Consider the following 16,561-nt stretch of genomic DNA (forward strand, 5'->3'; position numbering starts at 1 on the left):
ATATTGCAAACAGGACAGCCCCGGCATCCCTCCAGGTGTGCCTATGTCTGGCTTGTTGTCAGTGCCTGACGCTGTTGCTGCTAATGCAATCATGGCATCCCTCCAGACATGAATGGGCCTGGCTTGTCTGTGCCGGGTGCCGTGGCTTCTATACTTGTACAAAATCCCTCCAGACGTTCCCTGGGCCACATGCTTAACACTCTTGGGCCACATAAGGTCCACGGGCTGGACACCCCTAATCTAGGTGTTCTGACAGATCTTATACTTAAGAATAGCATGCAAAACCAAGCTGCAGTTTCTAAAGCAAGCAAAATACTTTCTCGTATTCAAAGAGGTATATTCTGCTCCTGTACAAAGCATTAGTAAGACCTCATCTGGAATTTGCAGTTTAGTTTTGGGTACCGGTTAACAAAAAGAGGTTAGGAAACTGGAGAGAGTGCAGCGAATGGCAACTAAAATAAAGAGAGGCGTGAGGGAACCTCAGCTACGAGTAACGAATGCAGAGGCATTTAACGGGGATATGATCATTTGTATAAACACAAATGGTCCATACAATGAACCTGGTTTAAAGTTCCTCACAGGTCATTGCAAAGGACAAGGGGGAACTCTGTCTGGACAGAAATGCCTTTTCACTGAGAGCTGTGAAAACGTGGACTAGACTTCCACAAAAGCTAGGATGAATTCATAAATGCACAGGATATACTTGGCTACTAACATTTATAAGTAATAACACCATAGACTGTTGATCTAGGGAATATCTGATTGCCTTAGGGGATCAGAATGGAATTTTTCCTCCTGTTGAAGCAAGCTTGACTATGGTTTATAGGGGTTTTACTTGCCTGTCCCGGGGTCAACCATGGTTATTAAGGGTTCTATATACAGGGATTGATTTATTCATTCATTTTTTATTGGTTAAACTCAATGGACTTGTGCCTTTTTAAATCTAATTACAGTACGTAACCAGCATGTTACCTCTGGCATTACAATGGAGCAGGCACATGAATCACTGCTTGTTACAGGAAAGGCAGTAGCTTTTCTGGCAAATGCAGCTGTAGAGTCTACTAGAGCTTCAGCCAAAGCAATAGGAAAGCCCTTTTAGCAGTAGCCTTTTCAACTCTTGGGACAGGGATTTTACCTCCAAGCCAATACTCTACACCATTCCATTTGAAGGTAAACCATTATTTGACTAATAAAAAAATTACTGTAAACTCTGAAACAATTATATATTTTGTGTAATAGCATAGGCAGGTGGCAGGTCCTCTTTATGGAGACATCAAGGGTCTATTAGACCCCTAATCTCTCTCCTGTCCTTCAGTGCAGCTAATTGAGCAACAATTGTGGTTGATTAACTGCTGACTACACTGCACTGTCGGCAGCTCACTTGTGGACACACTCTCTCCTTGATCAGTGAAGCTCTGCCCTACACGTTTCATTGAGCTTCACTGCTTGAGGACAGAGTGAGTCCATGATTGAGCTGCCAACTCCTGTTGCCTTTCCCCACAGTACGGCTTTCGGCATGCTGGTTTGAATGTGACGGTAGGTGGGGGCTTGGTACTTTTGCATGCTGGTTGCTCTGATTCCTAAATGTGAGTGCAATTTATGCTTTGGATCAATAACATTTGTTTACACTACACAAATGGGTTACACTGTGAGGCTTGCTTTTCCTTTGAGCTGGGCTTTGGTTTGAACTTGAGTGTTCTGTCGTCTACTGTGAATACCTTTATATATATATATCGGACGCACACCTACAGCAACCATATCAGATCCCAGATTGTTTTGAGGATTCACTGGCCCTCATAATAAGGGCCCACTTTTACGATGAATGTACAGTGCCTTGAAAAAGTATTCATACCCCTTGATATTTTCCACATTTTGTCATGTTACAACCAAAAACGTAAATTTATTTTATTGGGATTTTATCTGATAGACCAGCACAAAGTGGCACATAATTGTGAAGTGGAAGGGAAATGATAAATGGTTTTCAATTTTTTTTTTACAAATAAACATCTAAAAAGTGTGGCATGCATTTGTATTCAGCCCCCCTTTACTTTGATACCCCTAACTAAATTCTAGTGGAACCAATAGCCTTCAGAAGTCACCCAATTAGTAAATAGAGTCCACCTGTGTGTAATTTAATCTTGGTATAAATACAGTTGTTCTGTGAACAAACAGCATCATTAAGGCCAAGGAACACGACAGACAGGTCAGGGATAAAGTTGTGGAGAAGTTTAACCACTTGCCGACCGGGCCATAGCCGAAAGACGGCTACAGCGCGGTCGGCTAGTTCTGGGTGGACGTCCATGGACGTCCTCCCAGAATACTGCTCTCGCACGCCCCCTGGGGCGCGCACCCGAGAACTTCCGTGACCGCCGGGTCCAGAGGACCCGGCGCATCACGGATCACGGTAAACGGCCGCTGATCGCGGCCGTTTACCATGTGATCGCGCCGTCAAATGACGGAGCGATCACATGTCAACAGACTGGCGTCATGTCATGACGCCGGTTCCTCCCTCCCCTCTCTGTACCGATCGGTACAGTGTGAGGGGAGAGGGGGAGGGATCGGATGGCAGCACCGCTGTGGGCTGCATGTGTAGTGCCCACAGCGGTGCTCAGTGACAATTGTAGTCACATCCATCCATCCCTCCATGCTCAGCCATCCCTGCATAATACCCTGCAATACTCTGCATAATACCCCGCAATACTCTGCATAATACCCTGCAATACTCTGCATAATACCCTGCAATACTCTGCATAATACCCCGCAATACTCTGCATAATACCCTGCAATACTCTGCATAATACCCCGCAATACTCTGCAATATACCCGGCACTACTCTGCAATATACCCGGCACTACTCTGCAATATACCCAGCAATATACCCTGCAATATACCCTGCACTACTCTGCAATATACACAGCAATACTCTGCAATATACCCGGCACTACTCTGCAATATACCCCGCAATACTCTGCAATATACCCAGCAATATACCCTGCAATATACCCTGCACTACTCCGCAATACTCTGCAATATACCCGGCACTACTCTGCAATATACCCCGCAATACTCTGCAATATACCCTGCACTACTCCGCAATACTCTGCAATACCCCGCAATACTCCGCAATTTTTAACCAGTTCCCGCCCAGTCATATGACGTCCTTGACTTTGAGCGGGGATATCTGAATGATGCCTGCAGCTACAGGCATCATTCAGATATCAGCTTTTTTAGCCGGCGATTTCCTACACCATAAGAATGATCATAGCGGCTGTTCCACTGCTTGATCGTTCTTATGGGAGGCGAGAGGGGACGCCTCCCCCTTCCCGCCACCCTCCGGTGCTTCTACCGACTCACCGCTACGATCGAAGCCAAGATCTTTTTTTTTTTTTTTTTTTTTTTATTTCAGGCACAGCCTAGAGGCGAGATGTGAGGTCTTATTGACCCCATATCTCACTGTAAAGAGGACCTGTCATGCCATATTCCTATTACATGGGATGTTTACATTCCTTGTAATAGAAATAAAAGTGATCAAAATTTTTTTTGGGGGGGAAAAAAGTGTCAAACTAAAATAAATAAAGTAAAATAAACAATAAAAAAAAAAAAAAAAAAATTTTAAAGCGCCCATGTCCGTGTGCTCGCATGCAGAAGCGAACACATACGTAAGTCCCGCCCACATATGAAAACGGTGTTCAAACCACACATGTGAGGTATCACTGCGAACGTTGGAGCGAGAGAAATAATTTTGGCCCTAGACCTCTTCTGTAACTCAAAACATGTAACCAGTAAAAAATTTTAAAGCGTCACCTATGGAGACTTTTAAGTAGTGACGTTTGGTACCATTCCACGAGAGTGTGCAATTTTGAAGGGTGACATGTTTAGGTATCTATTTACTCGGCGTAACTTCATCTTTCACATTATGCAAAAACATTGGGCTAACTTTACTGTTTTGTTTTTTTTTAAAGCACAAAACTGTTTTTTTTCCCAAAAAAATGCGTTCTAAAAATTGCTGCGCAAATACCGTGCGAGATAAAAAGTTGCAACAACCGCCATTGTATTCTCTAGGGTCTTTGCTTAAAAAAATATATATATAATGTTTTGGGGTTCTATGTAATTTTCTAGCAAATAAATTATTATTTTTACATGTAGGAGAGAAATATAAGAATTGGCCTGGGTGCTCCAGAACGCCTGGAGGTGCTCCGTGCATGTTGGGCCTCTGTATGTGGCCACGCTGTGTAAAAGTCTCACACATGTGGTATCGCCGTACTCGGGAGTAATAGCAGAATGTGTTTTGGGGTGTAATTTGTGGTATGCATATGCTGTGTGTGAGAAATAACCTTCTAATATGACAATTTTGTGAAAAAAAAAAAAAGAAAAAAAAAAAATCTTGATTTTGCAAAGAATTGTGGGAAAAGATGACAATTTCAAAAAAACTCATCATGCATCTTTCTAAGTACCTTGGAATGTCTTCTTTCCAAGTAGGGGTCATTTGGGAGGTATTTGTACTTTTCTGGCATGTCAAGGTCTCAAGAAATGAGATAGGCCGTCAGTACTTCAGGTGTGATCAATTTTCAGATATTGGCACCATAGCTTTTGGACTCTCTAACATTCACAAAGACCAAATAATATACACCAAGTTGTACTTATTTTTACCAAAGATATGTAGCAGTATAAATTTTGGCCAAAATTTACGAAGAAAAATTACTAAATTTGCAAAATTTTATAACAGAAACAAAGAAAAATTCATTTTTTTACCAAATTTTCAGTCTTTTTTCTTTTATAGCGCAAAAAATAAAAAACCCAACGGTGATTAAATACCACCAAAAGAAGGCTCTATTTGTGTGAAAAAAAGGACAAAAATTTCATATGGGTAAAGTGTTGTATGACTGAGTAATTGTCATTCAAAGTGTGAGAGCACCGAAAGCTGAAAATTGGTCTGGTTAGGAAGGGGGTTTAAGTGCCCAGTGGTCAAGTGGTTAAAGCAGGGTTAGGTTATAAAAAAAAATCCCAAGCTTTGAACATCTCACGGAGGCACTGTTCAATCCATCATTCGAAAATGAAAAGAGTATGGCACAACTGCATACCTACCAAGACATGGCTGTCTACCTAAACTAGGCAAAGAGAGCATTAATCAAAGAAGCAGCCAAAAGGCCCATGGTAACTCTGGAGGAGCTGCAGAGATCCAAAGCTCCGTTGGGAGAATCTGTCCACAGGACAACTATTAGTCGTGTACTTCACAAATCTGGCCTTTATGGAAGAGTGTCAAGAAGAAAGCCATTGTTGAAAGAAAGCCATAAGAAGTCCTGTTTGCAGTTTGCGAGAAGCCACGTGGGGGACATAGCAAGGATGTGGAAGAATGTGCTCTGGTAAGATGAGACCAAAATTTAAACTAACACTGCACATCACCTTGAACACACCATCCCCACCGTGAAAAATGGTGATGGCAGCATCATGTTGTGGGGATGCTTTCCTTCAGCAGGGACAGGGAAGCTGGTCAGAGTTGATGGGAAGATGAATGGAGCCCAATACAGGTCAATCTTAGAAGAAAACCTGTTAGAGTCTGCAAAAGACTTGAGACTGGGGTGGAGGTTCACTTTCAAGCAGGAGAACAACCCTAAACATACAGAAAGAGCTACAATGGAATGTAGTAAATCAAAGCATATTCATGTGTTAGAATGGTCCAGTCAAGGTCAAATTGGGAATATGTGGCAAGAATTGAAAATTGCTGTTCACAGATGCTCCCCATCTAATCTGACAAAGCTTGAGCTATTGTTCAAAGAAGAATGGGCAAAAATGTCACTCTCTGGATGTGCAAAGCTGGTAGAGACATACCCAAAAATACTTGCAGCTGTAATTGCAGTAAAAGGTGGTTCTACAAAGTATTGCCTCAGGGGGAGCTGAATACAAATGCACGTCACACTTTTCACATATTTATTTGTAAAAAATGTGGAAAATCGTTTATCATTTCCCTTCCACTTCACAATTATGTGCCACTTTGTGTTGGTCTATCACATAAAATCCCAATAAAATACATTTACATTTTTGGTTGTAACATGACAAAATGTGGAAAATTTCAAGAGGTATGAATACTTTTACAAGGCACTGTACACCCTTTGGGGGATTCTTGGTGGCTGGCGGTCCTGCGTGCGCTGTTCCATAATGGATGATACGTGGCATATCTCCTTGCAATTTCAATTTAGACAGTGGTCACAGACAAATTTGCATGGATCAGGAGTGAACGCAGACTGCACTTTTTTCACATTGATTGTATTTTCGGTTGGCACTGATTATTTTGCACTTCATTAGAGTCCATTTATATGGTGACACATGAATTTTGACATTTTAGTTCAATTTATTACTTCTATGTGATACACAATTTATTCACGCATTGGCTTTTATAGAGCAGCACGTTTTATATACACTATTCATTACATACACTAAGTATGTTTGCAGCTCAGTATTACTCTTGATGTGCAAATGTTTCATTAGGATTTGCATAACAGCTGCATGGTCAAGAAAACACCTTCAAAAAACACTATAGAGTGAAGGTGGGCTCCAAGAAAAGATCTCCAAGCAGTGGTTCACTCTGAGGTATGCAGTTACTTATTTCCTTTGCAGGTAGCTATCCTGGAACCTAAATGGGTGAAGGTAGACTTGCAGGTAACATTTTTTCACAACATTCCAGGACAGTGCTACTATATCCTAATGTTTTGTTAATTTATATTTCTCCTTGATATGTTAGTCTTCCTTTTGACCACTGAGGGACAAGGGCAGGGTTTTTAACGGTTTTCATTTGTGTTTCCTGTAGATTAAGAATCTAATCATCTCTCAGGTTAACTATGCTAAAAGATTATTTTAAAGATCTGTAAATCTAACTGCATATTTTACAATGATATGGAATACTGTGCTCATAGTGGGCATAATGTATACTTTAAAAACCTGGACAACAATAATGCATATCCTACTGTGCAGCCTTTCAGTACTGAAAGAAATATTATAGGCAAAACTTTTTTTTTTTCTTTTTGGATAAGTGAGGGTTATAACCTCTGTAAGCTTTATATTTGCCATCTGTAGCCCATTGGAGAGATCTCCCTTCATTTCCTGCCCCATGGATGAAATCCCTGCAAATTAATAAAATCTCTTGGGGACCCTGTTCAGGGGACAACTCAAATTTTTAAATTTCCTTTTAGTTACTTCCAATGATAATGGTAAACAGGACATATAGAGAGGGTAAATCTCCTAATGGAGAGCACAGACAGCAATAAAAACCCATCATGTATTCTAATCTCTCAACTCTATCCAAAAAAAAATAAAAAATACTGGAATTAGATTTTACATTCTGCTCTATAAATTATCAGCAGCAGCTTACCACCCTCACCTTTGAAGCCGCCCTTCATCTCGGAAAGTGTTGAGGCCATCGTCACAAGATTTTGAGCGCTCAGTGGTAATTGCTTGATGGTATGAAGAACGTCGACTGGACTTAATGCTACCTGAGACAGAAATCAATGACAATATAAAATGTGGAAATGCAAAACTAATAAAACACAATCCATTTTTTGTTTTTCATTTTTGCCACTACAGTGCACATGAAAAGCACCTGAAATAAATGAGGTGTACCTATACTAAGCAGAATGAACATCTGATTAGGCTAGACCAGTGTTTCTCAATTCCAGTCCTCAAGGCGCCCCAGCAGGTCATGTTTTTAGGCTTACCATTATTTTGCACAGGTGATTTGATCAGTTTCACTGCCTTAGTAATTACCACAGCTATTTCATCTGAGGGAAATCCTGAAAACATAACCTGTTGGGGTGCCTTGAGGACTGGAGTTGAGAAACACTGGGCTAGACAAAATCAGGTCACACAGTTGTTATCTGAACAACAGGAAAAAGGAAGAAACACATAAGGATATTCCCAATAATTCTGTGTTTAGAGTAATGATGATGTCCAAAGTAGAATACCACGTTAAATCAAAATCTTACATATATTCATTGTAAAATCACTTTCTTCAATATTCACTGAAGGACACAGCTCCTTGGATTCATACACATGTGGGTACATTACTGTCTACAGGAGGATTTAAAACAAAGGGTTGTATTTATTAAAAAAAAAAAAAATGTATAGCTGTTTCTCTATTGAAACTGCATGTACATTTATTCTGTGTGAAAGAACCAAAAGCAAATATTCTCAGGCTTGATTCTCACAGATCATAACCAAATAAAAAAAAAATAAAAATAGTGTGAATGGGGAAAATACTGCATTATGGTCACTAGAAAGGGCTGAAAATCATAGTAAAAGAAGTATGCTCCTCAGCTCCATCTAGCGGCCACAATACAGCATTTTCCTCATTCACTCTTTTCCTACAATGAATAACCATCAATAAAAACATATACTTGCATTATTTCACTTAGCAGTTTCGATTGAGAAACAATTATAAGAATTTTTGTGCATATATTGTTGCCTTCAGATGGAACGGACACCAAGGGTGGAATTACAAACCCGGCTGTACAAGCACAATGTTTGTACAACCCTTATAAACTTTGAGAAAATGCTGCTCCTAAATAACAAAAGGGGCGCAGGCTCCCAGACATGTACTGTCATAGTTATGCAGTAATGTGTGTCTGTCAGCTCCCCTTTCCTTCTGTGTTCACCTTTAGAGGCCAGTCACCCTCACCTGACTGTTTAAATAATCTTCCCTCAGCATAGCTCCACTCCGGTCTCTAATTAGGAACACTATATTAACCTGGGCATTGCAAGCCAACCTTGCCCATTGTGTATCTATTGTGCGTTTGGCTTCCTATTTGCCGTGTGCTCTCCTCTTGTCTCTGTTACCGACATTGGTGTGTTCTCGACTATTCCTGTCTGCTCGTGACCCTGACCTTTTGGCATGTCCCCGACTATCCCCGTTTGCCTGTGACCCTAAAACTATGGCGTGTACTCTGTTGTTTCTGTCTGCTAGTCGCCTTGACCTCTGCCTTATCCCTTTACTATCCTTGTTGTTCCAGCCTGCTGCTTCCTTCTCCTGTAGTCTACCGTGAGTGTGAGCTGTGAGACCGTAGGGACCGCGACCTGGAGCCAGACTGCAGCACAGTCCATCCTCACCACTAGAGGCCTTGGTGAACACCTGCTGGCTCTTAGACTCCACGCCCTGGGGAATCTATGCTCTAGCTCCCACTGGGATCTGTGTTAGTGATCCAGTAGACCTGCTTCCTGAACCTCCCTGGGTACTATCCGCAGCAGTCAGTCCCAGTGTCCACTATCTTAGCGGTGCACTTCCGACTCCTATGGAGTGCATCTGTCACTTGGTCCCAAGTGACAGATGCACTCCAGCCATGGACCCAGCTGATGTGCCGCTACCCGCAGATGATCCGTTGCAGGGCCTAGCAGACTTGAGACCCAGGAATCGCATCAGACCCAGGTGATGCGATTCCTTCAGGATTTGGCCTCCCATTTTGAACAGGTTCAGGCCTCATTAGGATCCCCGGTTCAACAACCCCAACCTCTATCTGCTGCTGCACCTATCCCACCAGTCGCAGCCACACATTTATTACAGCTACAAGGTCCAGGCCGCTTCTCTGGGGACTCCAAGGCCTGCAGGGGGTTCCTTAGCCAGTGCACAATTCATTTTGAACTCCAGCCCCAAAACTTCCTGTCCGATCGGGCGAAGGTAGCCTATATTATATCCCTCCTGTCCAGCGAGGCGTTAGCCTGGGCTGCTCCTCTGTGGGAACTGAATGATCCAGTGGTTTCTAGCCTGTCTGATTTCTTGAAACTTTTTCGGAATATCTTCGAGGAACCGGGTCGTGTCTCCTCAGCGCCCAACGCTCTTTTACGTCTCCATCAAGAGTCCGCTTTGTAGGACAGTATGCTCTTCAGTTCTGTATCCTCACAGCTGAACTGAGCTGGAATAATGAGGCCCTAGTTGCAACCTTTTTACATGGCCTCTCTGATAGAGTGAAGGATGAATTAGCAGGTAGATCCCTCCCTGCTGATCTGGACGGTGTCATTACCTTGTGTAACCAGATCGATATTCGTTTTCAGGAGAGGGCCCTGGAAAAAAAGACGCCAGCATTCCCTGTTCTTTAGGCAGCCTGAGTTCCCTGTCCCTTCTCTTCGATCCGAGGAGCACCCCCTGCCTGCTGAGGAACCTATACAGCTGGGCCAGTTATCTCCCGAAGAACGCGCTAGGCGCAGAACTCTGGGCATGTGACTCTACAGTGGGATCAAAGGTCAGTTTGATCCCAAGTTTTGTGACACATCTTCTCTTCTTCCAGAAAAACGCTCGGGGCTAATACATCTAGAAGGTTACATAGTAGGTGAGGTTGAAAAAAGACACAAGTCCATCAAGTCCAACCTATGTGTGTGATTATGTGTCAGTATTACATTTCATATCCCTGTATATTGCGGTCATTCAGGTGATTATCTAATAGTTTCTTGAAGCTATCAATGCTCCCCGCTGAGACCACCGCCTGTGGAAGGGAATTCCACATCCTTGCCGCTCTTACAGTAAAGAACCCTCTACGTAGTTTAAGGTTAAACCTCTTTTCTTCTAATTGTAATGAGTGGCCATGAGTCTTATTAAACTCTCTTCTGCGAAAAAGTTTTATCCCTATTGTGGGGTCACCAGTACAGTATTTGTAAATTGAAATCATATCCCCTCTCAAGCGTCTCTTCTCCAGAGAGAATAAGTTCAGTGCTCGCAAACCTTTCCTCATAACTAAGATCCTCCAGACCCTTTATTAGCTTTGTTGCCCTTCTTTGTACTCGCTCAATTTCCAGTACGTCCCTCCTGAGGACTGGTGCCCAGAACTGGACAGCATACTCCAGGTGCGGCCGGACCAGAGTCTTGTAGAGCGGGAGAATTATCGTTTTATCTCTGCAGTTGATCCCCCTTTTAATGCATGCCAATATTCTGTTTGCTTTATTAGCAGCAGCTTGGCATTGCATGCCATTGCTGAGCCTATCATCTACTAGGACCCCCAGGTCCTTTTCCATCCTAGATTCCCCCAGAGGTTCTCCCCCCAGTGTATAGATTGCATTCATATTTTTGCCACCCAAATGCATTATTTTACATTTTTCTACATTGAACCTCATTTGCCATGTAGTCGCCCACCCCATTAATTTGTTCAGGTCTTTTTGCAAGATTTCCACATCCTGCAGAGAAGTTATTGCCCTGCTTAGCTTAGTATCGTCTGCAAATACAGAGATTGAACTGTTTATCCCATCCTCCAGGTCGTTTATGAACAAATTAAATAGGATTGGTCCCAGCACAGAACCCTGGGGAACCCCACTACCCACCCCTGACCATTCTGAGTACTCCCCATTTATCACCACCCTCTGAACACGCCCTTGTAGCCAGTTTTCAATCCATGTACTCACCCTATGGTCCATGCCAACGCACCTTATTTTGTACAGTAAACGTTTATGGGGAACTGTGTCAAATGCTTTTGCAAAATCCAGATACACCACGTCTACGGGCCTTCCTTTATCTAGATGGAAACTCACCTCCTCATAGAAGGTTAATAGATTGGTTTGGCAAGAACGATTCTTCATGAATCCATGCTGATTACTGCTAATGATATAATTCTTATTACTAAAATCTTGTATATAGTCCCTTATCATCCCCTCCAAGAGTTTACATACTATTGATGTTAGGCTAACTGGTCTGTAATTCCCAGGGATGTTTTTTGGGCCCTTTTTAAATATTGGTGCTACATTGGCTTTTCTCCAATCAGCTGGTACCATTCCAGTCAATAGACTGTCTGTAAAAATTAGGAACAACGGTCTGGCAATCACCTGACTGAGTTCCCTAAGTACCCTCGGATGCAAGCCATCTGGTCCCGGTGATTTATTAATGTTAAGTTTCTCAAGTCTAATTTTAATTCCGTCCTCTGTTAACCATGTAGGTGCTTCCTGTGTTGTGTCATGAGGATAAACACTGCAGTTTTGGTTACTGAAGCCCCAAGATTCACTCGTGAAGACTGAGGAGAAGAATAAATTCAATACCTTTGCCATCTCCCCATCCTTTGTAACCAGATGTCCTTCCTCATTCTTTATGGGGCCAATATGGTCTGTCCTCCCTTTTTTACTGTTTACATACTTAAAGAATTTCTTGGGATTTTTTTTGCTCTCCTCCGCTATGTGTCTTTCATGTTCTATCTTAGCCATCCTAAGGTGGAGTATTAGACCCTGAAATATCTCCTTCACCTTCTCGTCTTTTCCTTTCTGTATTCCTTCATGTCGGCGCTTCCTCTCATTTGGTCTTGGCACATGTGGATTCTGGAGCCGCTGACAATTTCATGAATTGGGAAACTGCATCTTCCATGAGACTTACCTTTTGCCCCTTACAACGCCATTGCTGGTCTTGGCGATTGATGGCACTGTTCTCCCAGGGGGCCCTATCCGCTTCCAGACCCTCCCTGTTAGGATGTCGGTAGGGAAACTCCACCAGGAGTGGACATCCTTCCTTGTCTTACCTAAGGCTTCATCTCTTATCATATTAGGTCTTCCTTGGTTACGGCTCCATTCTCCACACGTTGACTGGACTGCTGGACAGATCCTGGCTTGGGGTTCCTCCTGTTCCTCTTCCTGCCTACTCAAGGTTACCCCAAAAAAGAAACTTCCTGTTGCCACCATCCCAGTATCTTCTGCTCTTCCCGCTGTATATAGCGATTTCTGGAATGTGTCCTGCAATAGTCGGACTGATGCACTCTCTAGATCATGTGGCACTCTGGATGAGGAGCCCACCTATGAACCTAAGCCGGACATTCACTCCAGTTTGCATAACCATTTACCTTTGCCTGTCCCTAAACTCCCTTGGACACACAGCCAGGCTAACTTGTCTGCAAGTTCCACAGTCACTACTCCCTGTGATAGTCGCTACACCTGGTGATACTATCCAGTCGGCCTCTGCACCAGTTATGCCAGTCCAGCTCATGCCCAGTGAGCTTCCTGCTTTTTCTTATTCAGGACCTTCTGTAACCTGGTCTTACCCTACTATGTCCATTCAAACCATTAAACTATGTCTAAGAGGCTCAATCCATCCTTTGGATAGACTGCCCCATTCGGCCAGGTGGGGTTTTCAATCTTTTTTTTCAGTGCTCTCTGCATTCTGTTTGTGTTTCAGCTATCCAGCTTGACTCTTGTGACACGTCACCTTCTAACCAATCTGACCTCAGGGATTCACTGACCTCTGCCCAGTCTGATGGTCCTGTGCTGGATGTCCAGCTCATCTTTAAGGGTCTGGGGGACCCTGCTCAGACTCCTGATGGTCTTCTCACGCCCTTACCCATTCCTAAAAAGCCTTTAGTCCTCAATAAGTCCTCTCGTCCTCTCCCTACCTCGGTTCCGGTCTCTAAGGATAATCGAAAGTACAAGTTAGTCAAGTTTTGGATTCCTGGCGCCGTAAAGGCATTCTTCAGTACCTTGTACATTGGAAAGGGTTTGGTTCTGAGGAGAGGTCACTGCATCTGAGGTCTTTACTCCTTCCCTTTAAGCCTGGGCCCAGGCGGGGGAGGGGGAGGCTTAGTAAGAGGGGGGGTACTGTCATGGTTATGCAGTAATGTGTGTCTGTCAGCTCACCTTTCCTTCTGTGTTCACCTTTAGAGGCCAGCCACCCTCAGCTGACTGTTTAAATAATCTTCCCTCGGCATAGCTCCACCCCGGTCTCGAATTAGGAACACTATATTAACCTGGGCATTGCAAGCCAACCTTGCCCATTGTGTATCCATTGTGTGTTTGGCTTCCTGTTTGCCGTGTGCCCAGATAGAGTGAGTATGCCCATGGATATATTCCTCATATAAGAAAAAGAATGGCTCCCATAGTGTAGTAAAATGTAGATGGTCCGTTTATTAAAATTAAAGCATAAAATAAAATTAAAATCAGCATACAGAAGGTACAAAAGCGTGTGTATCTGCAGCCACGCACATTAAGTCACTTCCGGGTACTCGAGAGGGTGAAACGCATCTGGAGCGAGCCGCTGCTAACCCCTATCTCGGCTTGTACCCACTTCTAGTCTTATGGCTTGCTCACTACCAGCGTGCACCAGCTGGCTGTAGATACACACGCTTTTGTACCTTGTGTATGCTGATTTTAATTTTATTTTATGCTTTAATTTTAATAAAAGGACCATCTACATTTTACTACACTATGGGAGGCATTCTTTTTCTTATATGAGGAATATATCCATGGGCATACTCACCCTATCTGGAACCAAAGGGACGCTTCCGGGATCCATATAGCAGACATCAGGCTGAACTGACCCAAACAGAGAGCAACTGCATGCATATTACCCCTGCAGGGGTGACTGTATCCGGTGAGTAGGGACCCTGGAGGGGGAGCACAGAAGTCACCTGGAGTTACTTAAAGCACTCAAGTCACCTGTTGTTGTTCTTTCTGCTACATATATGGGCACAACCTGATCATCCTGTATACGGGAACTGTTATGTATGATTTTTTCACTCACTATATAGACCTACATGCCTTTTTTGATGGCGTCCTGATTTTTCTGTGTTTTTCTTTGGATTTTAATTACACCGTTTTGATATAAGGTTTATTTGCTTCTAGATATTTGATATTATCCATAATTTTTGCATATATGGTTTTTGCAGTTATATATTTCACAATGTATCACTATATATCTGTTGCATGCAGTTAAAATTGTATAGCACACTTTTTACGTACATGTTTTTTTATATATGGATGGCTTTGCACTGTGTCAGTGCGGAACACTCTGATTCATACTTGTATGGTTCACATTTAATATACTCACCTTTAGCTGATTTTTTACCTTAACTACACATATTTATTATGCACCATTAAGTCACTGTTTGGGCAGTCCTTTATGGGTGGTCATTGGGCAGAGTTGCTCTACTGAGGTATCTTTGAGGCCTTTGCCCTCTACGCATATTTACCTGCACAGACTCCCTAACCCAACTCCATTATAGGTCTTGTTGTGGTTTCCTTTAGCTAGGATAATAGGTGTTTAGTCCTGTCATACATCCCCCTTTTTAGGCTTAGCCTTATATCCCATTTTTTAGTTCTTTAGTTAATAGGTGGTGCCATTCACCCCATTTTTTGTTTATTTATCAAATACCACCACCATGCTTCACTGATGAGGTGGTATGCTTTGAATCACGAGCAGTTCCTTTCATTCTCCCTACTCTTCCCTTCCCATCACTCTGGTACAAGTTGATCTTGGTCTCATCTTTCCATAGGATGTTGTTCCAAAACTGTGAAGGCTTTTTTAGATGTTGTTTGGCAAACTCTAATCTGGCCTTCCTGTTTTTGAGGCTCACCAATGGTTTACATCTTGTGGTGAACCCTCTGTATTCACTCTGGTGAAGTCTTCTCTTGATTGTTGACTTTGACACACATACACCTACCTCCTGGATAGTGTTCTTTATCTGGCCAACTGTTGTGAAGGGTGTTTTCTTCACCAGGGAAAGAATTCTTCGGTCATCCACCACAGTTGTTTTCCGTGGTCTTCTGGTGTTGCTGAGCTCACCGGTGCGTTCTTTCTTTTTAAGGACATTCCAACCAGTTGATTTGGCCACACCTAATGTTTTTGCTATCTCTCTGATGGGTTTGTTTTGTTTTTTCAGCCTAATGATGGCTTGCTTCACTGATAGTGACAGCTCTTTGGATCTCATATTGAGAGTTGACAGCAACAGATTCCAAATGCAAATAGCACACTTGAAATGAACTCTGGACCTTTTATCTGCTCCTTGTAAATGGGATAATTAGGGAATAACACACACCTGGCCATGGAACAGCTGAGCAGCCAATTGTCCCATACTTTTGGTCCCTTAAAAAGTGGGAGGCACATATACAAACTGTTGTAATTCCTACACCGTTCACCTGATTTGGATGTAAATACCCTCAAATTAAAGCTGAAAGTCTGCAGTTAAAGCACATCTTGTTTGTTTCATTTCAAATCCATTGTGGTGGTGTATAGAGCCAAAAAGATTAGAATTGTGTCGATTTTTTATTTATGGACCTGACTGTATGTTATATTTTGTTTCTTATTGTATCTACAATGGCACAAGTTTCTCCGTCTTTCTTTAATATCCAGATGGAAAGCTTTAAAAACCATGTATATATGCAGAAAGAAGATATACTTATGAAAATGTGTTAAGGTTGTGATAAAGTAAAGTTACAGTATAAATATCAGAACAGTGGTATCAAAAAATAGTTCAGGGTATGCGTAAATTGATGTAAAAGCAAGGATGATATTTAATAAAGAACGATATTCCAGCTTAAAGAGAAGTGGATACTTTAGGTTAAACGGAGAGAGACAGAAGTTGCACAGCCATGTCCCCCTACCGTTAACAAAAACTAGACTGTTGTGTGTGTGTGAAATAAACAAAACAAATCAGAATACAGTACTGTGTACGTGTTATATAAAAAATGAATAAAAATATGTGATTACTGTATATACTCGAGTATAAGTCGATCCGAGTATAAGTCGAGGCCCCTAATTTACCACAAAAAACTGGGAAAAACTTATTGACCCAAGTATAAGACGAGGGTGAGAAATGCAGCAGCTACTGTAAGTGGAAAAAGAGGA

The 16,561-nt window shown here is 42.5% G+C and overlaps 1 protein-coding gene across 1 annotated transcript in view; it reads right to left on the reverse strand.

Annotated features, from left to right (window-relative positions):
• Nucleotides 1-16,561, reverse strand: part of ARHGAP23 (Rho GTPase activating protein 23) — a 529,546-nt gene that overhangs the window by 215,285 nt on the left and 297,700 nt on the right. The window contains exon 9 of the mRNA XM_073608262.1: nucleotides 7,376-7,487. Within this exon, the coding sequence (XP_073464363.1) occupies nucleotides 7,376-7,487 (112 nt within the window). The remainder of the gene's footprint in view (nucleotides 1-7,375; nucleotides 7,488-16,561) is intronic.

This window comes from Aquarana catesbeiana, linkage group LG12 (assembly GCF_042186555.1).
Source record: "Aquarana catesbeiana isolate 2022-GZ linkage group LG12, ASM4218655v1, whole genome shotgun sequence".
In the NCBI taxonomy this organism is placed as follows: domain Eukaryota; kingdom Metazoa; phylum Chordata; class Amphibia; order Anura; family Ranidae; genus Aquarana; species Aquarana catesbeiana.